The following is a 14,191-nucleotide window of genomic DNA, read 5'->3' as shown; positions in this document are numbered from 1 at the left end:
TTACCCTCTACCCTGTTAAACACCACATTTCACTGCACCTATCTGGTGTATGTGACAGTAAAACCTATTTTTATTCATTTTTATTATTGGTTGAGTATTAATAGGAATCAATTTTTAAAAGGAGAGTGTGTTTAATTTTATTAATATTAAATAATCAGGATGAAAATAGATATTTATGGGGTGGCAGGTAGTTTAGCAGTTAAGTGTTGGGACAGTAACTGAAAGGTCGCTGGTTCGAATCCCAGAGCTGACTAGGTGAAACATCTGTCAATGCGCCCTTGAGCAAGGCACTTAACCCTATATGTTCCTGTAAGTCGCTCTGGATAAGAGCGTCTGTGAAATGACATAAATGTCAAATGTAACTTAGGAGTTTTTAGATCAAATGTCAAACAACAGCACTGTAGAAAACCGTGGTCAGTGCATGTTTATTCTTTTGAAGTGCAAGGCCTGCTGGTGGTCTCTGCACTAATGACATGTTAGGGCATGTCCCCCAATGTGACCTTCCATTGCACCTCTTGATCTGTCCATCACCTCCTTTGATCCAGTCCACCTGGGCCCAGGCCAATGGGCCTGTGGAGTGGGACAACTATAAAAGCATAGCTCTACCCTTATCGGTCTTTAGTGGTGATGGGCATTCCGGCTCTTTTCAGTGAGCTGGCTCGTTCAGCTCAGCTCACCAAAAAGACCTGGCTCTTTAAAAAAATGATGTTTTGTATTTTTTCAAGTCAAACAGTTTGCGATGTTTTGACTATGATTGGTGTTAAAACAATTCTAATTAAATTATTAAATGAAATCATACTCTAAATTAACCACAATGTATTTAAAAATGCATTGGTTTGTAATGAAAAATAATGCTATTAAACATTTGCATTTAAACTATAACTTTTTAATGTATATAAACAAAGTGCATATAAATCTAACCATTCAAAACGAATACAATCTGAACAGCATAATAGAATATTGCACCATATCAAAGAAAAATAAATAACAATTTGCAAAACTGCATCATCCCACAAATTGAAATAAATGCAAAAAAGAGGGATGCTATTACACATGTGCATTAAAGTATAACTTTTTTAATGTATAGAAACAAAGTACATATAAATGTAACAATTCAAAACGAATACCATCTGAACAACACAATAATATAATATTGCACCATATCAAAGAAAAATATGTAACAACGTGCAAAACTGCAGCATTCCACTTAAAACATTAAACTGGTCCCTCTTTTCTCTCTCTTCTTTATTGCCATGTTTTAACCAGCAGCACACAGCAATGCTTACCATATTTTTTTTTTAATGAGAGATTTGCATTCAGAAATGCAAGCTGCCTCACTTTCGAGAGGCTGATGCGGTTTCTTCTCTCGCTAATTATTTGTCCCGTTTTTGAGAAGACCCTCTCTGAGAGAACGGACTTTAGTAAGCCGTGGGTAGACAGAGGCCTTGTTCTTCCACCAGCTCAGAGGATCTGCAGATCAGAGGGGCTCCTCCAAATAGGATCGGACCTCCATTATGGGATTCCTGAGGGATTCCTGAGGGATTCCTTCGTGCTGCATCCCCAGGTGCTCTCTCGTCAAACAGCATCCAAACAGCAGACGTTTGTGGCACTACTGCTGGTGCTTCTGCTCCATCTGATCCCTCTTCTTCCTTTTGCTCTGGTGCCTGAGCCAGTTGACTGCTGGGACTGTCCCTCTCTGCTGCTGAGGTTATTCTTTAAAGAGCCTCATCAATCGCTCTGGCATTCCTAAAGGCTAACTTCTTAAACCTGGGGTCAAGTGCAGCAGTTTCTGATAGCACGTGAGTATAGTATATGAAAAGAGAGAACAGCAACTTATTAGTTCAGGTTCATCTTTTGTCTACTGATACTACATACTCATCTACTGCTCATATACATTTATAATACTGGATTAAATAATTATGTAGTAATAACTGCTTACTGTACCTCTGTCCACTGATCTCCACAGTGACCTGCTCAAAGGGTTCCAGGATTCTGAACACCTCCTCCACCACCTCCCATTCCTCTTGGGTCAGAGCATCATCAGGTGCATTGACAATGGCCAGGGTAGAGATGATGGCATCCTTTGACTCAAGAATCCGCTTCAACATATAACATGTTGAATTCCACTTTGTAGTGCAGTCTTGTTTAAGCCTTAGCTCAGGCATCCCCATCTGGCGTTGTGTAGACTTCAGTTTTTCACCACCTACTGTTCTCCTGTGGAAGTATTCCACAGCTGCTTTCACTTTGTTCACAGTGGGCTTCATCACCTTCAGAGTATCTCTTACAATCAGGTTTATTGTGTGGGCAAGACATGGATGATGGGTCCATTAAAACATTTTCATGGCTTTGGTTAGCTGCATTGTCACTAACACAACAGACCACTTTTCCATCTACTTGCCATTATCTGGCCACTCTCAAATGTTCCTCTGCCAAGTTCTCTGAGGTGTGTCTGTCGCTGAACTCAAAGCAGTCCAGAAGACAGCTAAACATTGAAAAAATCTTCAATGAAGATACATGTAACCAACATGTGGTTACCCTTGATGTCCAGCAGTCAGTGATAAGGCAAACTGCAGTAGCTTTTTGGGCTCTTTCCCGCACTGAAGCCTGTGTGCTCTCGTACTGTTGATTTCGAAAGGGTTTTCCGGCTTGGAATTGTGTACATTGGGTTAAGACTCTTGCTATAATTTCAAAAACCTCTGTCCTTCATGATCGAGACTGGCTGGAAATTGGTGGCAATCATTTTAGCAATGCAATATCAATTTGGCCTTATTTTGCTACAGACATAGACTTTGGCATAAACTGGTCCATAGAAGACTGTGTTGCTGTGGGTCGCAGAATAGGCCTACTTGACTGAGTGGATACATCTCCACGTGTGGAGGTGCTGGCTCCACCACTATCACTAGCAGGCCCGCTAGATTCTCGAAGCTCCGCTACAGCAAGCTTCACAGTTGGGTGCACAGTTCGCATATGCCGGTGTAGGTTGTGCATAGAACCGGCTTTATATGAGATTTTGTTTTGGCAAATTCCACACTGTGCTCTAACATTGTCTACATTATTAAAATGCATCCAAATGCTACTGTGCTTCCGACTCATTTTCCGGCTGTTGTTTTCACAAATGTCCTTCCTCTCTCTTGGCCCTCCCTCACACATCTGTGCCTCATTGGTTGACACTGCTTGTCTGACTGACAGGAACAACAGGTGAGGCTGTTAGTCTGAGCAGACAGTCAGAACGAATGTGTGTGCGCTTAAGCATTTAGGCCTATATTATTTTATTTATTTTTTCGCTGGGACAAAGATCGTCCTTTTTGGAGAAATGTCCTTTATTCTGATGAAACAAAAATAGAACTGTTTGGTCACAACGACCATCGTTATGTTTGGAGGAAAAAGGAGGAGGCTTGCAAGAGGCTTGCAAGCCAAAGAACACCATCCCAACCGTGAAGCACGGGGGAGGTAGCATCATGTTGTGGGGGTGCTTTGCTGCAAGAGGGACTGGTGCACTTCACAAAATAGATGGCATCATGAGGCAGGAAAATTATGTGGATATTTTGAAGCAACATCTCAAGACATCAGTCAGGAAGTTAAAGCTTGGTCCCAAATGGACAATGACCCCAAGCATACTTCCAAAGTTGTGGAAAATGGCGAAAGGACAACAAAGTCAAGGTATTGGAGTGGCCATCACAACGCCCTGACCCCATCCTATAGGAAATTTGTGGGTAGAACTGAAAAAGAGTGTGCGAGCAAGGAGGCCTACAAACCTGACTCAATTACACCAGCTCTGCCAAAATTACCCAACTTATTGTGGGAAGCTTGTGGAAGGCTACCCTGAAACGTTTGACCCAAGTTAAACAATTTAAAGTTAATGCTATCAAATAATAATTTAGTGTATGTAAACTTCTGACCCACTGGGAATGTGATGAAATAAATAAAAGCTGAAATAAATCACTCTCTTCTATTATTCTGACATTTCACATTCTTAAAATAAAGTGGTGATCCTAACTGACCTATGACAGGGAATTTTTGCTATGATTAAATGTTAGGAATTGCGAAAAACTGAGTTTAAATGTATTTGGCTAAGGTGTATATAAACTTCCGACGTCAACTGTATATTCGGCTCTTCTGATATGCGAGCTGGCTCCCAACGTTCACCTACAAGAGCCGGCTCTTAGAGCTGATTTGTTCGTGAACAAACCATCACTAAAGGAGATGTGGATACCTTTAATGAAGAATATTACACTGTAGCTGAAGAGTGCATACATTTCTATTGTGTAGCAATAACTGTAATAACAGCCCGTGTTTCTTTCTGTTTCTTACCCATAGAAAACGACTTCACTATCACTTGCACTTCCACCATTATCAACCCTACTACTACTATTCAATGCCGTGTGTGTATTTGCGGCAACCAAATAGTGACTTCATTATGTCTTCTGCTGCATCATTGTCCCTCTGAAAGGGGACCCGGGCAGCACATCTCTAGTTTAAACCGCCACTTCTCAGAGTCCACTGACCATCAAATGGCGCTCCTTCAGTACCTAGTACAATGGCTGAAGATGGAAGCAGAGTCACCTGGGTGCAGCCAGGGCCAATACCCAACAGGAGAAGCCTGCGGCCTTTCAGCAAAAAGGTTCCAATGACACCATGTACCATGTACCATGTACCATGTACCACCATGGGGCAACAAAGTCTCCTCCACAGGAACTAACACCTGCACAGCTCACAGCAGGGGCCAAGGCCAAGTCAAAGGCTTACTGCCCACTGTACGAAAACAGGGACCACTACTTCAGCAGGTGGAAGAGATTCACCTCAATGGCTGTCGAGCAAAATCTCAAGTGGCTGTAGGACAAAGGATACTGTTGGCTGTGTGGCTGATCTCACCCGGCGTGACCGCAGGAGACCTTGCGACATATAGTGTGTATAGGTTGTTTATTTGCTATAGCCTTTCTGTGCTTCTTCTATTAGCCTGTTAGCCTAATGCTATGCAATTTACGGGACTTTGTATGCCAGTTATATGCCATTTACTGTTATTTATCTACTGGTTACTGCTAATATTGCACTGCTAATTCCATTGCTAATGTAGCCATCTTTAGCCACTAATTATGCTATTAGCTGTTTACCATCAATGCAATGTTCTATGCCCTGCTCCTGCTAGCAGCTTATGTACCTATATTCAACTCTACTGATGGTCTTCTCACAAATACAATTGCGTTATATAGTGAGAGTGCCCACTCCAGTATTGGCACATGCGTTCTAGCATGTTGGCTATAGCACACGTATAGCCAACATGATGAGATTATTATGGACAAAAGAGCAAGATTATTTGATCAAACGGCAGGCAAGCATCAATGATCATGTCATCAGATTAAGACCCTCAATATTTATTGGAAAGAAGGATCAAGCTCATCACCTTGCACCAACCTGTGATGATCATCATCATTTATTTCATCTATAGTCTAATATCTACAACCCTACTCAAATACCTAGGTGTCTGGTTAGACTGTAAACTCTCCTTCCAGACTCACATTAAGCATCTCCAATCCAAAATTAAATCTAGAATCGTCTTCCTATTTCACAACAAAGCCTCCTTCACTCATGCTGCCAAACATACCCTCGTAAAACTGACTATCCTACTGATCCTTGACTTCGGCGATGTCATTTACAAAATAGCCTCCAGCACTCTACTCAGCAAACTGGATGCAGTCTATCACAGTGCCATCCGTTTTGTCACCAAAGCCCAATATTCTACCCACCACTGCGACCTGTATGCTCTCGTTGGCTGGCCCACGCTACATAGTCGTCGCCAAACCCACTGGCTCCAGGTCATCTATAAGTCTTTGCTAGGTAAAGCCCCGCCTTATCTCAGCTCACTGGTCACCATAGCAACACCCACCTGTAGCACGCACTCCAGCAGGTGTATTTCACTGGTCACCCCCAAAGCCAACACCTCGTTTTGCCGCCTTTCCTTCCAGTTCTCTGCTGCCAATGACTGGAACGATTTGCAAAAATCACTGAAGCTGGAGTCTTATATCTCCCTCTAACTTTAAGCATCAGCTGTCAGAGCAGCTTACCGATCATTGTACCTGTACACAGCCAATCTGTAAATAGCACACCCAACTACGTACCTCATCCCATATTGTTATTTATCTTTTTGCATCCCAGTATCTCTACTTGCACATCATCATCTGCACATCTATCACTCCAGTGTTAATGCTAAATTGTTATTATTTCGCCTCTATGGCCTATTTATTGCCTTACCTCCCTAATCTTCGACATTTGCACACAATTTACATTAATTTTTCTATTGTTTTATTGACTATACGTTTGTTTATGTGTAACTCTGTGTTGTTGTTTTTGTCGCACTGCTTTGCTTATCTTGGCCAGGTTGCAGTTGTAAATGAGAACTTGTTCTCAACTGGCCTACCAGGTTAAATAAAGGTGAAATAAATAAATAATAATAAACTGCATGCTTTCCCGACTAGTCGTAGTGGGAGGACCACACAAAATGTCATCGCGTGACTCCACGTTTACATCGATATGATGCTTATTATATAAATATTGACACATAAAAGGGTTTCCACCGACATTCTCGGTAAATTATTTTTACAGACACAAAAAGATCCCACCTTTAGCGTATTTTGTATTATCGTCATTTTTAACATTTTCCCGAAAAATGTTCCCATCTGGCCTGTCATGACATTTTTATCCGACATGTACTCTGCTCGCATAAAAAGATTGGATGGATACCTGATTTCTGTCAAGCCAAAAAATGTTGGCATAACAATTCCATAAGGAGTTCGCAGCAAAGCAGAAACAGAATGGAACCCAGACTAAGTTTTCATGCCTTGCATTAGTAAACTTGATGACTTACCTGGTTTCTCTGTGATGGGTGCTTTGGTGATCACTCTGGTTGCGGTCGTGGTTATATTGGTAATGGTCCATGGGGCTGTGGTTGTAGTTAGTTGTGTTGTGGTTGTAGTTTGTTGGGCTGTGGGCAATTGTGGTGTGGTTGTAATAGCTTGGCCTGTGGCTGGTGGGTCTGTGGTTGGTTGTGCTTTGGTTGCGGTTATTAGGATTGCGGTTATGGTCGATGGGGTTGTGGTCATAGTAAGTCGAACTGGGGTTGTCGTCATTCGGAATCTGATTGTGGGTGGCAAGGCTGTGGTTGTTTGGTCTGTGGTTGTGGTCAGTTGGGTTGTGGTTGTCGTCACTTGGACTGTGGTCAGTTGTGGTGTGGTTGTAGTCGGTTGAGCTGTTGTGGTCAGTTGGTCTGTGGTTGTGGATGATGGGACTTTGGTCAGTTGCACTGAAGTTGGAATTGGTTGAGCAGCAGTTGGCGTGGCTGTGGTCATGATTCGTAGGGCTGTAGTTGTGGTTGGTTGGGCTGTGGTTGTGGTGGGTAGGACTGTAGTTGTAGGCAGTAGGGCTGGGATTGGTAAAGCTGTAGTTGGTTGGGCTGTGGTTGGTAGGGCTGTAGATGTGGTTGGTCGGTCTGTGGTTGATTGGGTTGTGGTTGGTAGGGCTGTAGATCTACTTTGTTGGGCTGTGGTTGTGGACGGTGGGGCTTTGGTTATGGTTGGTTGGGCTGTGATTGTGATCGGAAGGGCTGTAGTTGGGGTCATTAGGACTGTAGTTCTGCTTGTAGTGGTATGAGGAACTGATATTAAGGTCGGTCGACCTGTAGTTCTGGTTCTGGTCTTTGTAGTCGGTGAGGGTGTGGTTGTGGTGGGTTGAGCTCTTGTTGAGGTCAAGAAGGATGTGGTTCTGGTTCTACTGGTTGTGGTCGGTGGAGCTGTAGAGGTAATTTCTGAGGCTGTGGAAGATACTAGTCAAACATGGACAGATTTAAGGTCATTCATTGCTGCTGTACATTGCTTTTACAGAGCTTGTGACTGAACATGTTACTCATCAGGAGGAGGCCAATAATACATACAGTTGAAGTTAGAAGTTTACATACACTTAGTTTGGAGTCATTAAAACTCATTTTCCAACCACTCCCCAAATTACTTGTAAACAAACTATAGTATTTGCAAGTCGGTTAGGACATCTACTTTGTGCATGACATAAGTCATTTTTCCAACAATTGTTTACTGACAGATTATTTAACTTATAATTCACTGTATCACAATTCCAGTGGGTCAGAAGTTTACATATACTAAGTTGACTGTGCCTTTAAACAGCTTGAAAAATTCCAGAAAATTATGTCATGGCATTAGAAGCTTCTGATAGGCTAATTGACATAATTTGAGTCAATTGGAGATGTACCTGTGGATGTATTTTAAGGCCTACCTTCAAACTCAGTGCCTCTTTTCTTGACATCATGGGAAAATCAAAAGAAATCAGCTAAGACCTCAGAAAAGAATTGTAGACCTCCCCAAGTCTGGTTCATCCTTGGGAGCGATTTCCAAATGCCTGAAGATACCATGTTCATCTGCACAAACAATAGTACGCAAGTATAAACACCATGGGACCACGCAGCCGTCAAAACGCGTCTCCTTCCTTAGTGGTATGTCTCCTAGAGATGAACGTACTTTGGAGTGAAAAGTGCAAATCAATCTCAGAACAACAGCAAAGGACCTTGTAAAACAGTAAAACGTGTCCTATATCGACATAACATGAAAGCAATCTCAGCAAGGAAGAAGCCACTGCTCCAAAACCACCATAAAAAAGCTAGAATACGGTTTGCAATTGCACATGGGGACAAAGATTGTACTTTTTGGAGAAATGTCCTCTGGTCTGATGAAACAAAAATAGAAATGTTTGGCCATAAATGACCATTGTTATGTTTGGAGGAAAAAGGGGGAGGCTTGCAAGCCAAAGAACACCATCATAAATGTGAAGCACGGGGGTGGCAGCCTCATGTTGTGGGGGTGCTTTGCTGCAAGAGGGACTGGTGCACTTCACAAAATAGATGGCATCATGAGGTAGGAAAATTATGTGTATATATTGAAGCAACATCTCATGACTTCAGTCAGGAAGTTAAAGCTTGGTCGCAAATGGGTCTTCCAAATGAACAATGATCCCAAGCATACTTCCAAAGTTGTGGCAAAATGGCGTAAGGACAACAAAGTCAAGGTATTGGAGTGGCTATCACAACACCCTGACCTCAATCCCATGGAAATTTGTGGGCAGAACTGAAAAAGAGTGTGTGAGCAAGGAGGCAAACAAGCCTGACTCAGTTACACTAGCTCTGTCAGGAGGAATGTGCCAAAATTCACCCAACTTATTGTGGGAAGCTTGTGGAAGGCTACCCGAAACGTTGACCTAAGTCAAACCATTTAAAGGCAATGCTACCAAATAATAATTGAGTGTATGTAAACTTCTGACCCACTGGGAATGTGATGAAATAAATCAAATCTGAAATAAATCGTTATCTCTAATATTGTTCTGACATTTCACATTCTTAAATTAAAGTGGTGATCCTAATTGACCACATTCCCTTCGAATTTTTACTAGGATTAAATGTCAGGAATTGTGAAAAACTGAGTAAATGTATTTGGCTTAGGTGTATGTAAACTTCTGACTTCAACTGTATGTTTTTAGTTCGGTAGCTGCAAGATCACGTTAAAGTTCTGTTTACGATTGTCAGCAATTTGCATGATTTACTATAATTGATTATAAAAAATGCATTCTGTATTCACTATGAATACAGAATTCACTTTGAGCACGAAGAGAATGTTTATTGTCAATGATCTGCATTCAAATGGAACAAACAGTGACCATTACCAGTACTATCATGATACAAGGCATTGGTAAATAAAAAGTTAATGGCATGTACAACTTACCATGTGCAGTGGAGTGGACTCTACTGGTTAGGGACGGATCAAAATTGACAGAATGGTTACCTGGAGGAAAATGGGGGAGGGTCATGTTTTTTCAATTTCAGTCAAGGGGAGGGTTTAGTATTTTTTTTAATCTAATACTGTCATGGAATTTGTAATTGATAAAATGTCAATATTTCTCAGTGTTTTAGAATGAGTTGCTTATCAGGCTATACACCGAGCGTACAAAACTTTAGAAACACATGCTTTTTACATGACAGACTGTTCGGGGGAATCAAGGTGAAAGGCATGATGCCTTTTTGATGTCACTTGTTAAACCTAAAATCAGTGCAGATGAAGGGGAGGAGACAGGTTAAAGGATTTTTAAGCCTTGAGGCAATTGAGGCATGGATTGTGTACTGTATGTGTGCCATTCAGAGGGTGAATGGGCAAGACAAAATATTTAAGTGCCTTTGAACGGGGTATGGTAGTAGGTGCCAGGTGCACCAGTTTGAGTGTGTCAAGAACTTCAATGCTGTTGGGTTTTTCATGCTCAAAAGTTTCCAGTGTATATCAAGAATGGTCCACCACCCAAAGGACATCCAGCCAACTTGACAACTGTGAGAAGTATTGGAGTCAACATGCATGGGCCAGCATCCCTTTGGAACGCTTTTGACACCTTGTAGTGTCCATGCCCTGACGAATTGAGGCTGTTCTGAGGACAAAGGGGGGTGCAACTCAATATTAGGAAACTCCTAATGTTTTGTACATTCAGTGTATATCGATGTGTGCCCGATGCCACCCTTCCTCTCTGATTCTTCGCTGTACGCACAATATGAATTGTGGATGTAGGCTATTTAATGTGGTCTCAATCAAAAAATCCATAGACTATAGGCTACAAAGTGCATGCTCAGAGAAGCACAGATAAAAGTTATATTTCTAAGATAGCTTATGAGATGGTGTAAATAAAACTAGGCTGCATTACATACTGCAATGGATATTCCAAACCTGAGCCCCGGCTGTGCTGTGTAGGTCTAGGGTGGCCGTTCAGGAGGAGAGTCAAAGTATTCTTCTGAAACTATTTTTGATTAGGCTTTGTTAAAAAAAAATGCATAATAGTGTTACGCGTGGACTAGCGTATAGACTATATATTCAGTTTGAGAAGGAGAGCGCGAAGATGAGAATGAGGACGGGAGTTCAACTTTGATAGCTTGCTACTATTATAATTGATTTGATTAAAAACTATATGTTTCTTGCCCACAATGTATTTATCAGAGTTACTGACCTCAAAATAAGCCAGATTCGAGTAACTGACATTGTGGTGCTGAAACTTTAAGCAGCAGCCGTGGCACAATCAATTGGACATGAACAGTTCATGCTCATGGTGTTAAAAGTAGGCAAATTCGCCTCCCGAATGGCGCAGTGGTCTAAGGCACTGCATTATAGTTGCTAGCTCTGCCACTAGAGATCCTGGTTTGAGTCCAGGCTCTGTTGCAGCCGGCAGCGACCGGGAGACCCATGGGGTGGTGCACAATTGGCCCAGCATTGTCCGGTTTAGGGGAAGGTTTGGCCGGCAGGGATGTCCTTGTCCCATTGCGCTCTAGCGACTCCTGTGGTGGGCAGTGCGCATGCATGCTGACACAGTCGCCAGGTGTACAGTGTTTCTTCCGACACATTGATGTGGCTGGCTTCTGGGTTAAGTGGGCATTGAGTAAAGAAGCAGGGCGGCTTGGTTGGGTCGTGTTTCGGAGGACGCATGACTCTCGGCCTTCACCTCTCCCGAGTCCATATGGGAGTTACAGCGACGAGACAAGACCGTAACTACCAATTGGATACCACTAAATTTGGGAGAAAAAGGAGTGTAATTCATTTAAGCCGTCTTCATTTTAATTAGACTTTACTAACAACAAGTAGGCTTTATGTTGGAGCCTATTTAAGAAATAACAGGTAGGTGTCACACCCTGATCTGTTTCACCTGTCTTGTGCTTGTCTCCACCTCCTTCCAGGTGTCGCCCATTTTCCCCATTATCCTCTGTGCATTTATACCTGTGTTTTCTGGTTGTCCGTTGCTAGTCTATCCTATCTCGTCAAGCCTACCAGCGTGATATTCCGTACTCGTCAGTCCGTTTTCTAGTTCTTCCGGTTTTGACCATTCTGCCTGCCCTGAGCCTGCTTGCTGTTCAGTACCTTTTGACACTGCCCTGGATTACTGACCTTTTCTTGCCCTTGACCTGTTGATTGCCTGACCCCTGTTTTGTTAAGAAACTTCTGTGATTCGAACTGTCTGTATCTGGGTCTTATCCTGAGGTCTGATAGTAGGCCTACCTGTTTGACAGATGAAATTAAGCTATAGGCTACAATATCCATAGATTTGTCAGTCAATTCCTCCACCCACTATGCATTCTTAAATAGCCAACCTCCATGTCAGTGAAGGACTGTTAAGTTAAAACCAAGACTCAAGTTGAGGGGATGTGAGAGGGTATGCCTTAGGCCTACCTTTTCAATTTTGGGGTGACCTGACCAAATTCACTTGTGTGAGTTACAGATATGTTATTCTTATTGAAAGCAAGTGAAGAGGTAGATATGTTCTATGTGAGCTATTTCTATGCTTACCTAAGTGTGTTTGTCTTTTACTCTCGGTTTTGTACACCAGTTTCAAACAGCTGACAATACAATATCTTTTTGTTATGGAAAATACATTTCATAGCGTTTAGATGGTACAATGATTTGCTACATTATACTTGCTTGTTTTGTCACATAAATTAGGCAAACTTTTTGAATTTCAGATGCGTAGTGCATCGTTACAGAAAATGGCAAAAAGCATGTTAGCTTAAGATTTTGAAGAAAATAAAACGGATCAGATTATATAAAGTGATCTATAACAGTGCTTTGGTCCGCAATGCTTTATGCTAGAAACAAGCTGTAAAATACCCGGGAAAGATGTGACTCCGATGCATATGGGGATAACAGTGTTTTGTTTCTTTGACATAACCTTTGAAAGTACCATGCTCAGATTCCTAATGATGTCTCAGATTGTATTGTTTGCAAACAGGGACAGTTTTGTTGCAAACAAGACACACTGATTTGGCATTGGAGAAATATGACAAGATGAACACATAAGCCTATCTCACTGTAATTTTGGTAATTTGTGTGGTTTTGAAAATATATCTGCTAATTTATAAAATTATGTAGAATTGAATGATGTTTTTATAAAAGGCCATTTTTTTCTCGTGCCTACAAATACGATGATTGATTTATGCAATGCTTTAAGCATAAAATACATTTTTCAACGCTACTCTTGTCCACTGTGGTCTGTGAACCCACAACCTTCTGGCCCCTCAGCCCTGTGTTCTATCAAAATTCCTGCGTTGCTATGTAATGATTAAAGGACGAAGAACAGTTTCTAAAACTGCATATCTAACATGCTGACCACACCACTCGTTGCACCCACAATGCTTGCGCGCATCAACGATAGTCTGCGTAGCCAGGCGCTAAAGTAAAACTTGGTTCTATTTGTGACCCTTGACGTGCTGCAAGTCCTGCCTCTCCCGTTTCCTCATTGGTTTTTAGGAGCATATATCCACGTGCCATTTTTAGGAGTATTTACCCACGTGGGTGATTGAGGTTCACACTCCAGTCCAGTTGGTAGTAGTAATGCACCTTAAAGTTGGTTACCAACTGCCATATAAAGTCCAAAGAAGAAGACGCCTGAAGGAGGAGAGATTACTAGAAACAAACTCAGTTTTCCCTTTTATCTGTGGATTAGTTGTCAGAGTAGAGAACCTTGTGCATTTCAGGTAAAATAACAACCCAATGTTTATATCCTAGGACAAATTATCTACCAACAGCAAGCTAGCTAGCTAAATTGCCATAAATGTTTAATGCCTTTCAACCTGTCCCCAAATTAATATAGTTGGCTCAGAGTTCGTTTTGATATTTCAACCTGTGTGTCCTGATTGCGTCTGGTGTGGGTGGATAAAATCAACATGCGCACAATGGCGGACGAGCGGTCAGGTCAGCATGTAAGGCTCTGGTCCATCAAAGGAGTGAAGTTAAATGGTAGACTATTCTCTGTGCTATCCACTTTTGTTTTAATTATTATTTTGGGTTTAGGGGAGGGTCACTTGTTTTTTTTCAAGCGTTCAGGGAGAGTTTAGGTCAAATATGTTTTGCTGAAGGGAGTGTCAACCATTTATATTTCAGAGAGGTCCGATTTTCTCCATGTAACTCTTATTGTAAATAACGTTCACTCCCTTGGTATCACACTAAGGCCAGACGGAGATATCTGTCTGGCATTTGGGAAGCATTTATATTCATTTTTATAAGAAATGTTAGTTTCTTAGAAATTGAAATAAGCTGACTCACCGATGGGTATCTTGTGAGTTGAGATATGACTACCTCCTTGAGAGAGAGATTTTCTCTCTTTAGGAGCTGTCATC

At 41.8% G+C, this 14,191-nt stretch overlaps 1 protein-coding gene across 1 annotated transcript in view; it reads right to left on the bottom strand.

Moving 5' to 3' along the window:
- Positions 1-14,191, bottom strand: part of hhla1 (HHLA1 neighbor of OC90) — a 78,321-nt gene that overhangs the window by 35,873 nt on the left and 28,257 nt on the right. The window contains exons 9-10 of the mRNA XM_090190098.1: positions 9,777-9,836; positions 6,863-7,816 (exon numbers count right to left, since the gene is read on the bottom strand). Of these exons, the coding sequence (XP_090046224.1) occupies positions 6,863-7,816; positions 9,777-9,836 (1,014 nt within the window). The remainder of the gene's footprint in view (positions 1-6,862; positions 7,817-9,776; positions 9,837-14,191) is intronic.

Source organism: Oncorhynchus mykiss, chromosome 11 (genome assembly GCF_057628025.1).
Source record: "Oncorhynchus mykiss isolate SJ-2025 chromosome 11, ASM5762802v1, whole genome shotgun sequence".
Lineage (NCBI taxonomy): Eukaryota > Metazoa > Chordata > Actinopteri > Salmoniformes > Salmonidae > Oncorhynchus > Oncorhynchus mykiss.
Note: the sequence above shows the minus strand (reverse complement) of the source record. Positions and strands in the feature narration are given on the sequence as shown.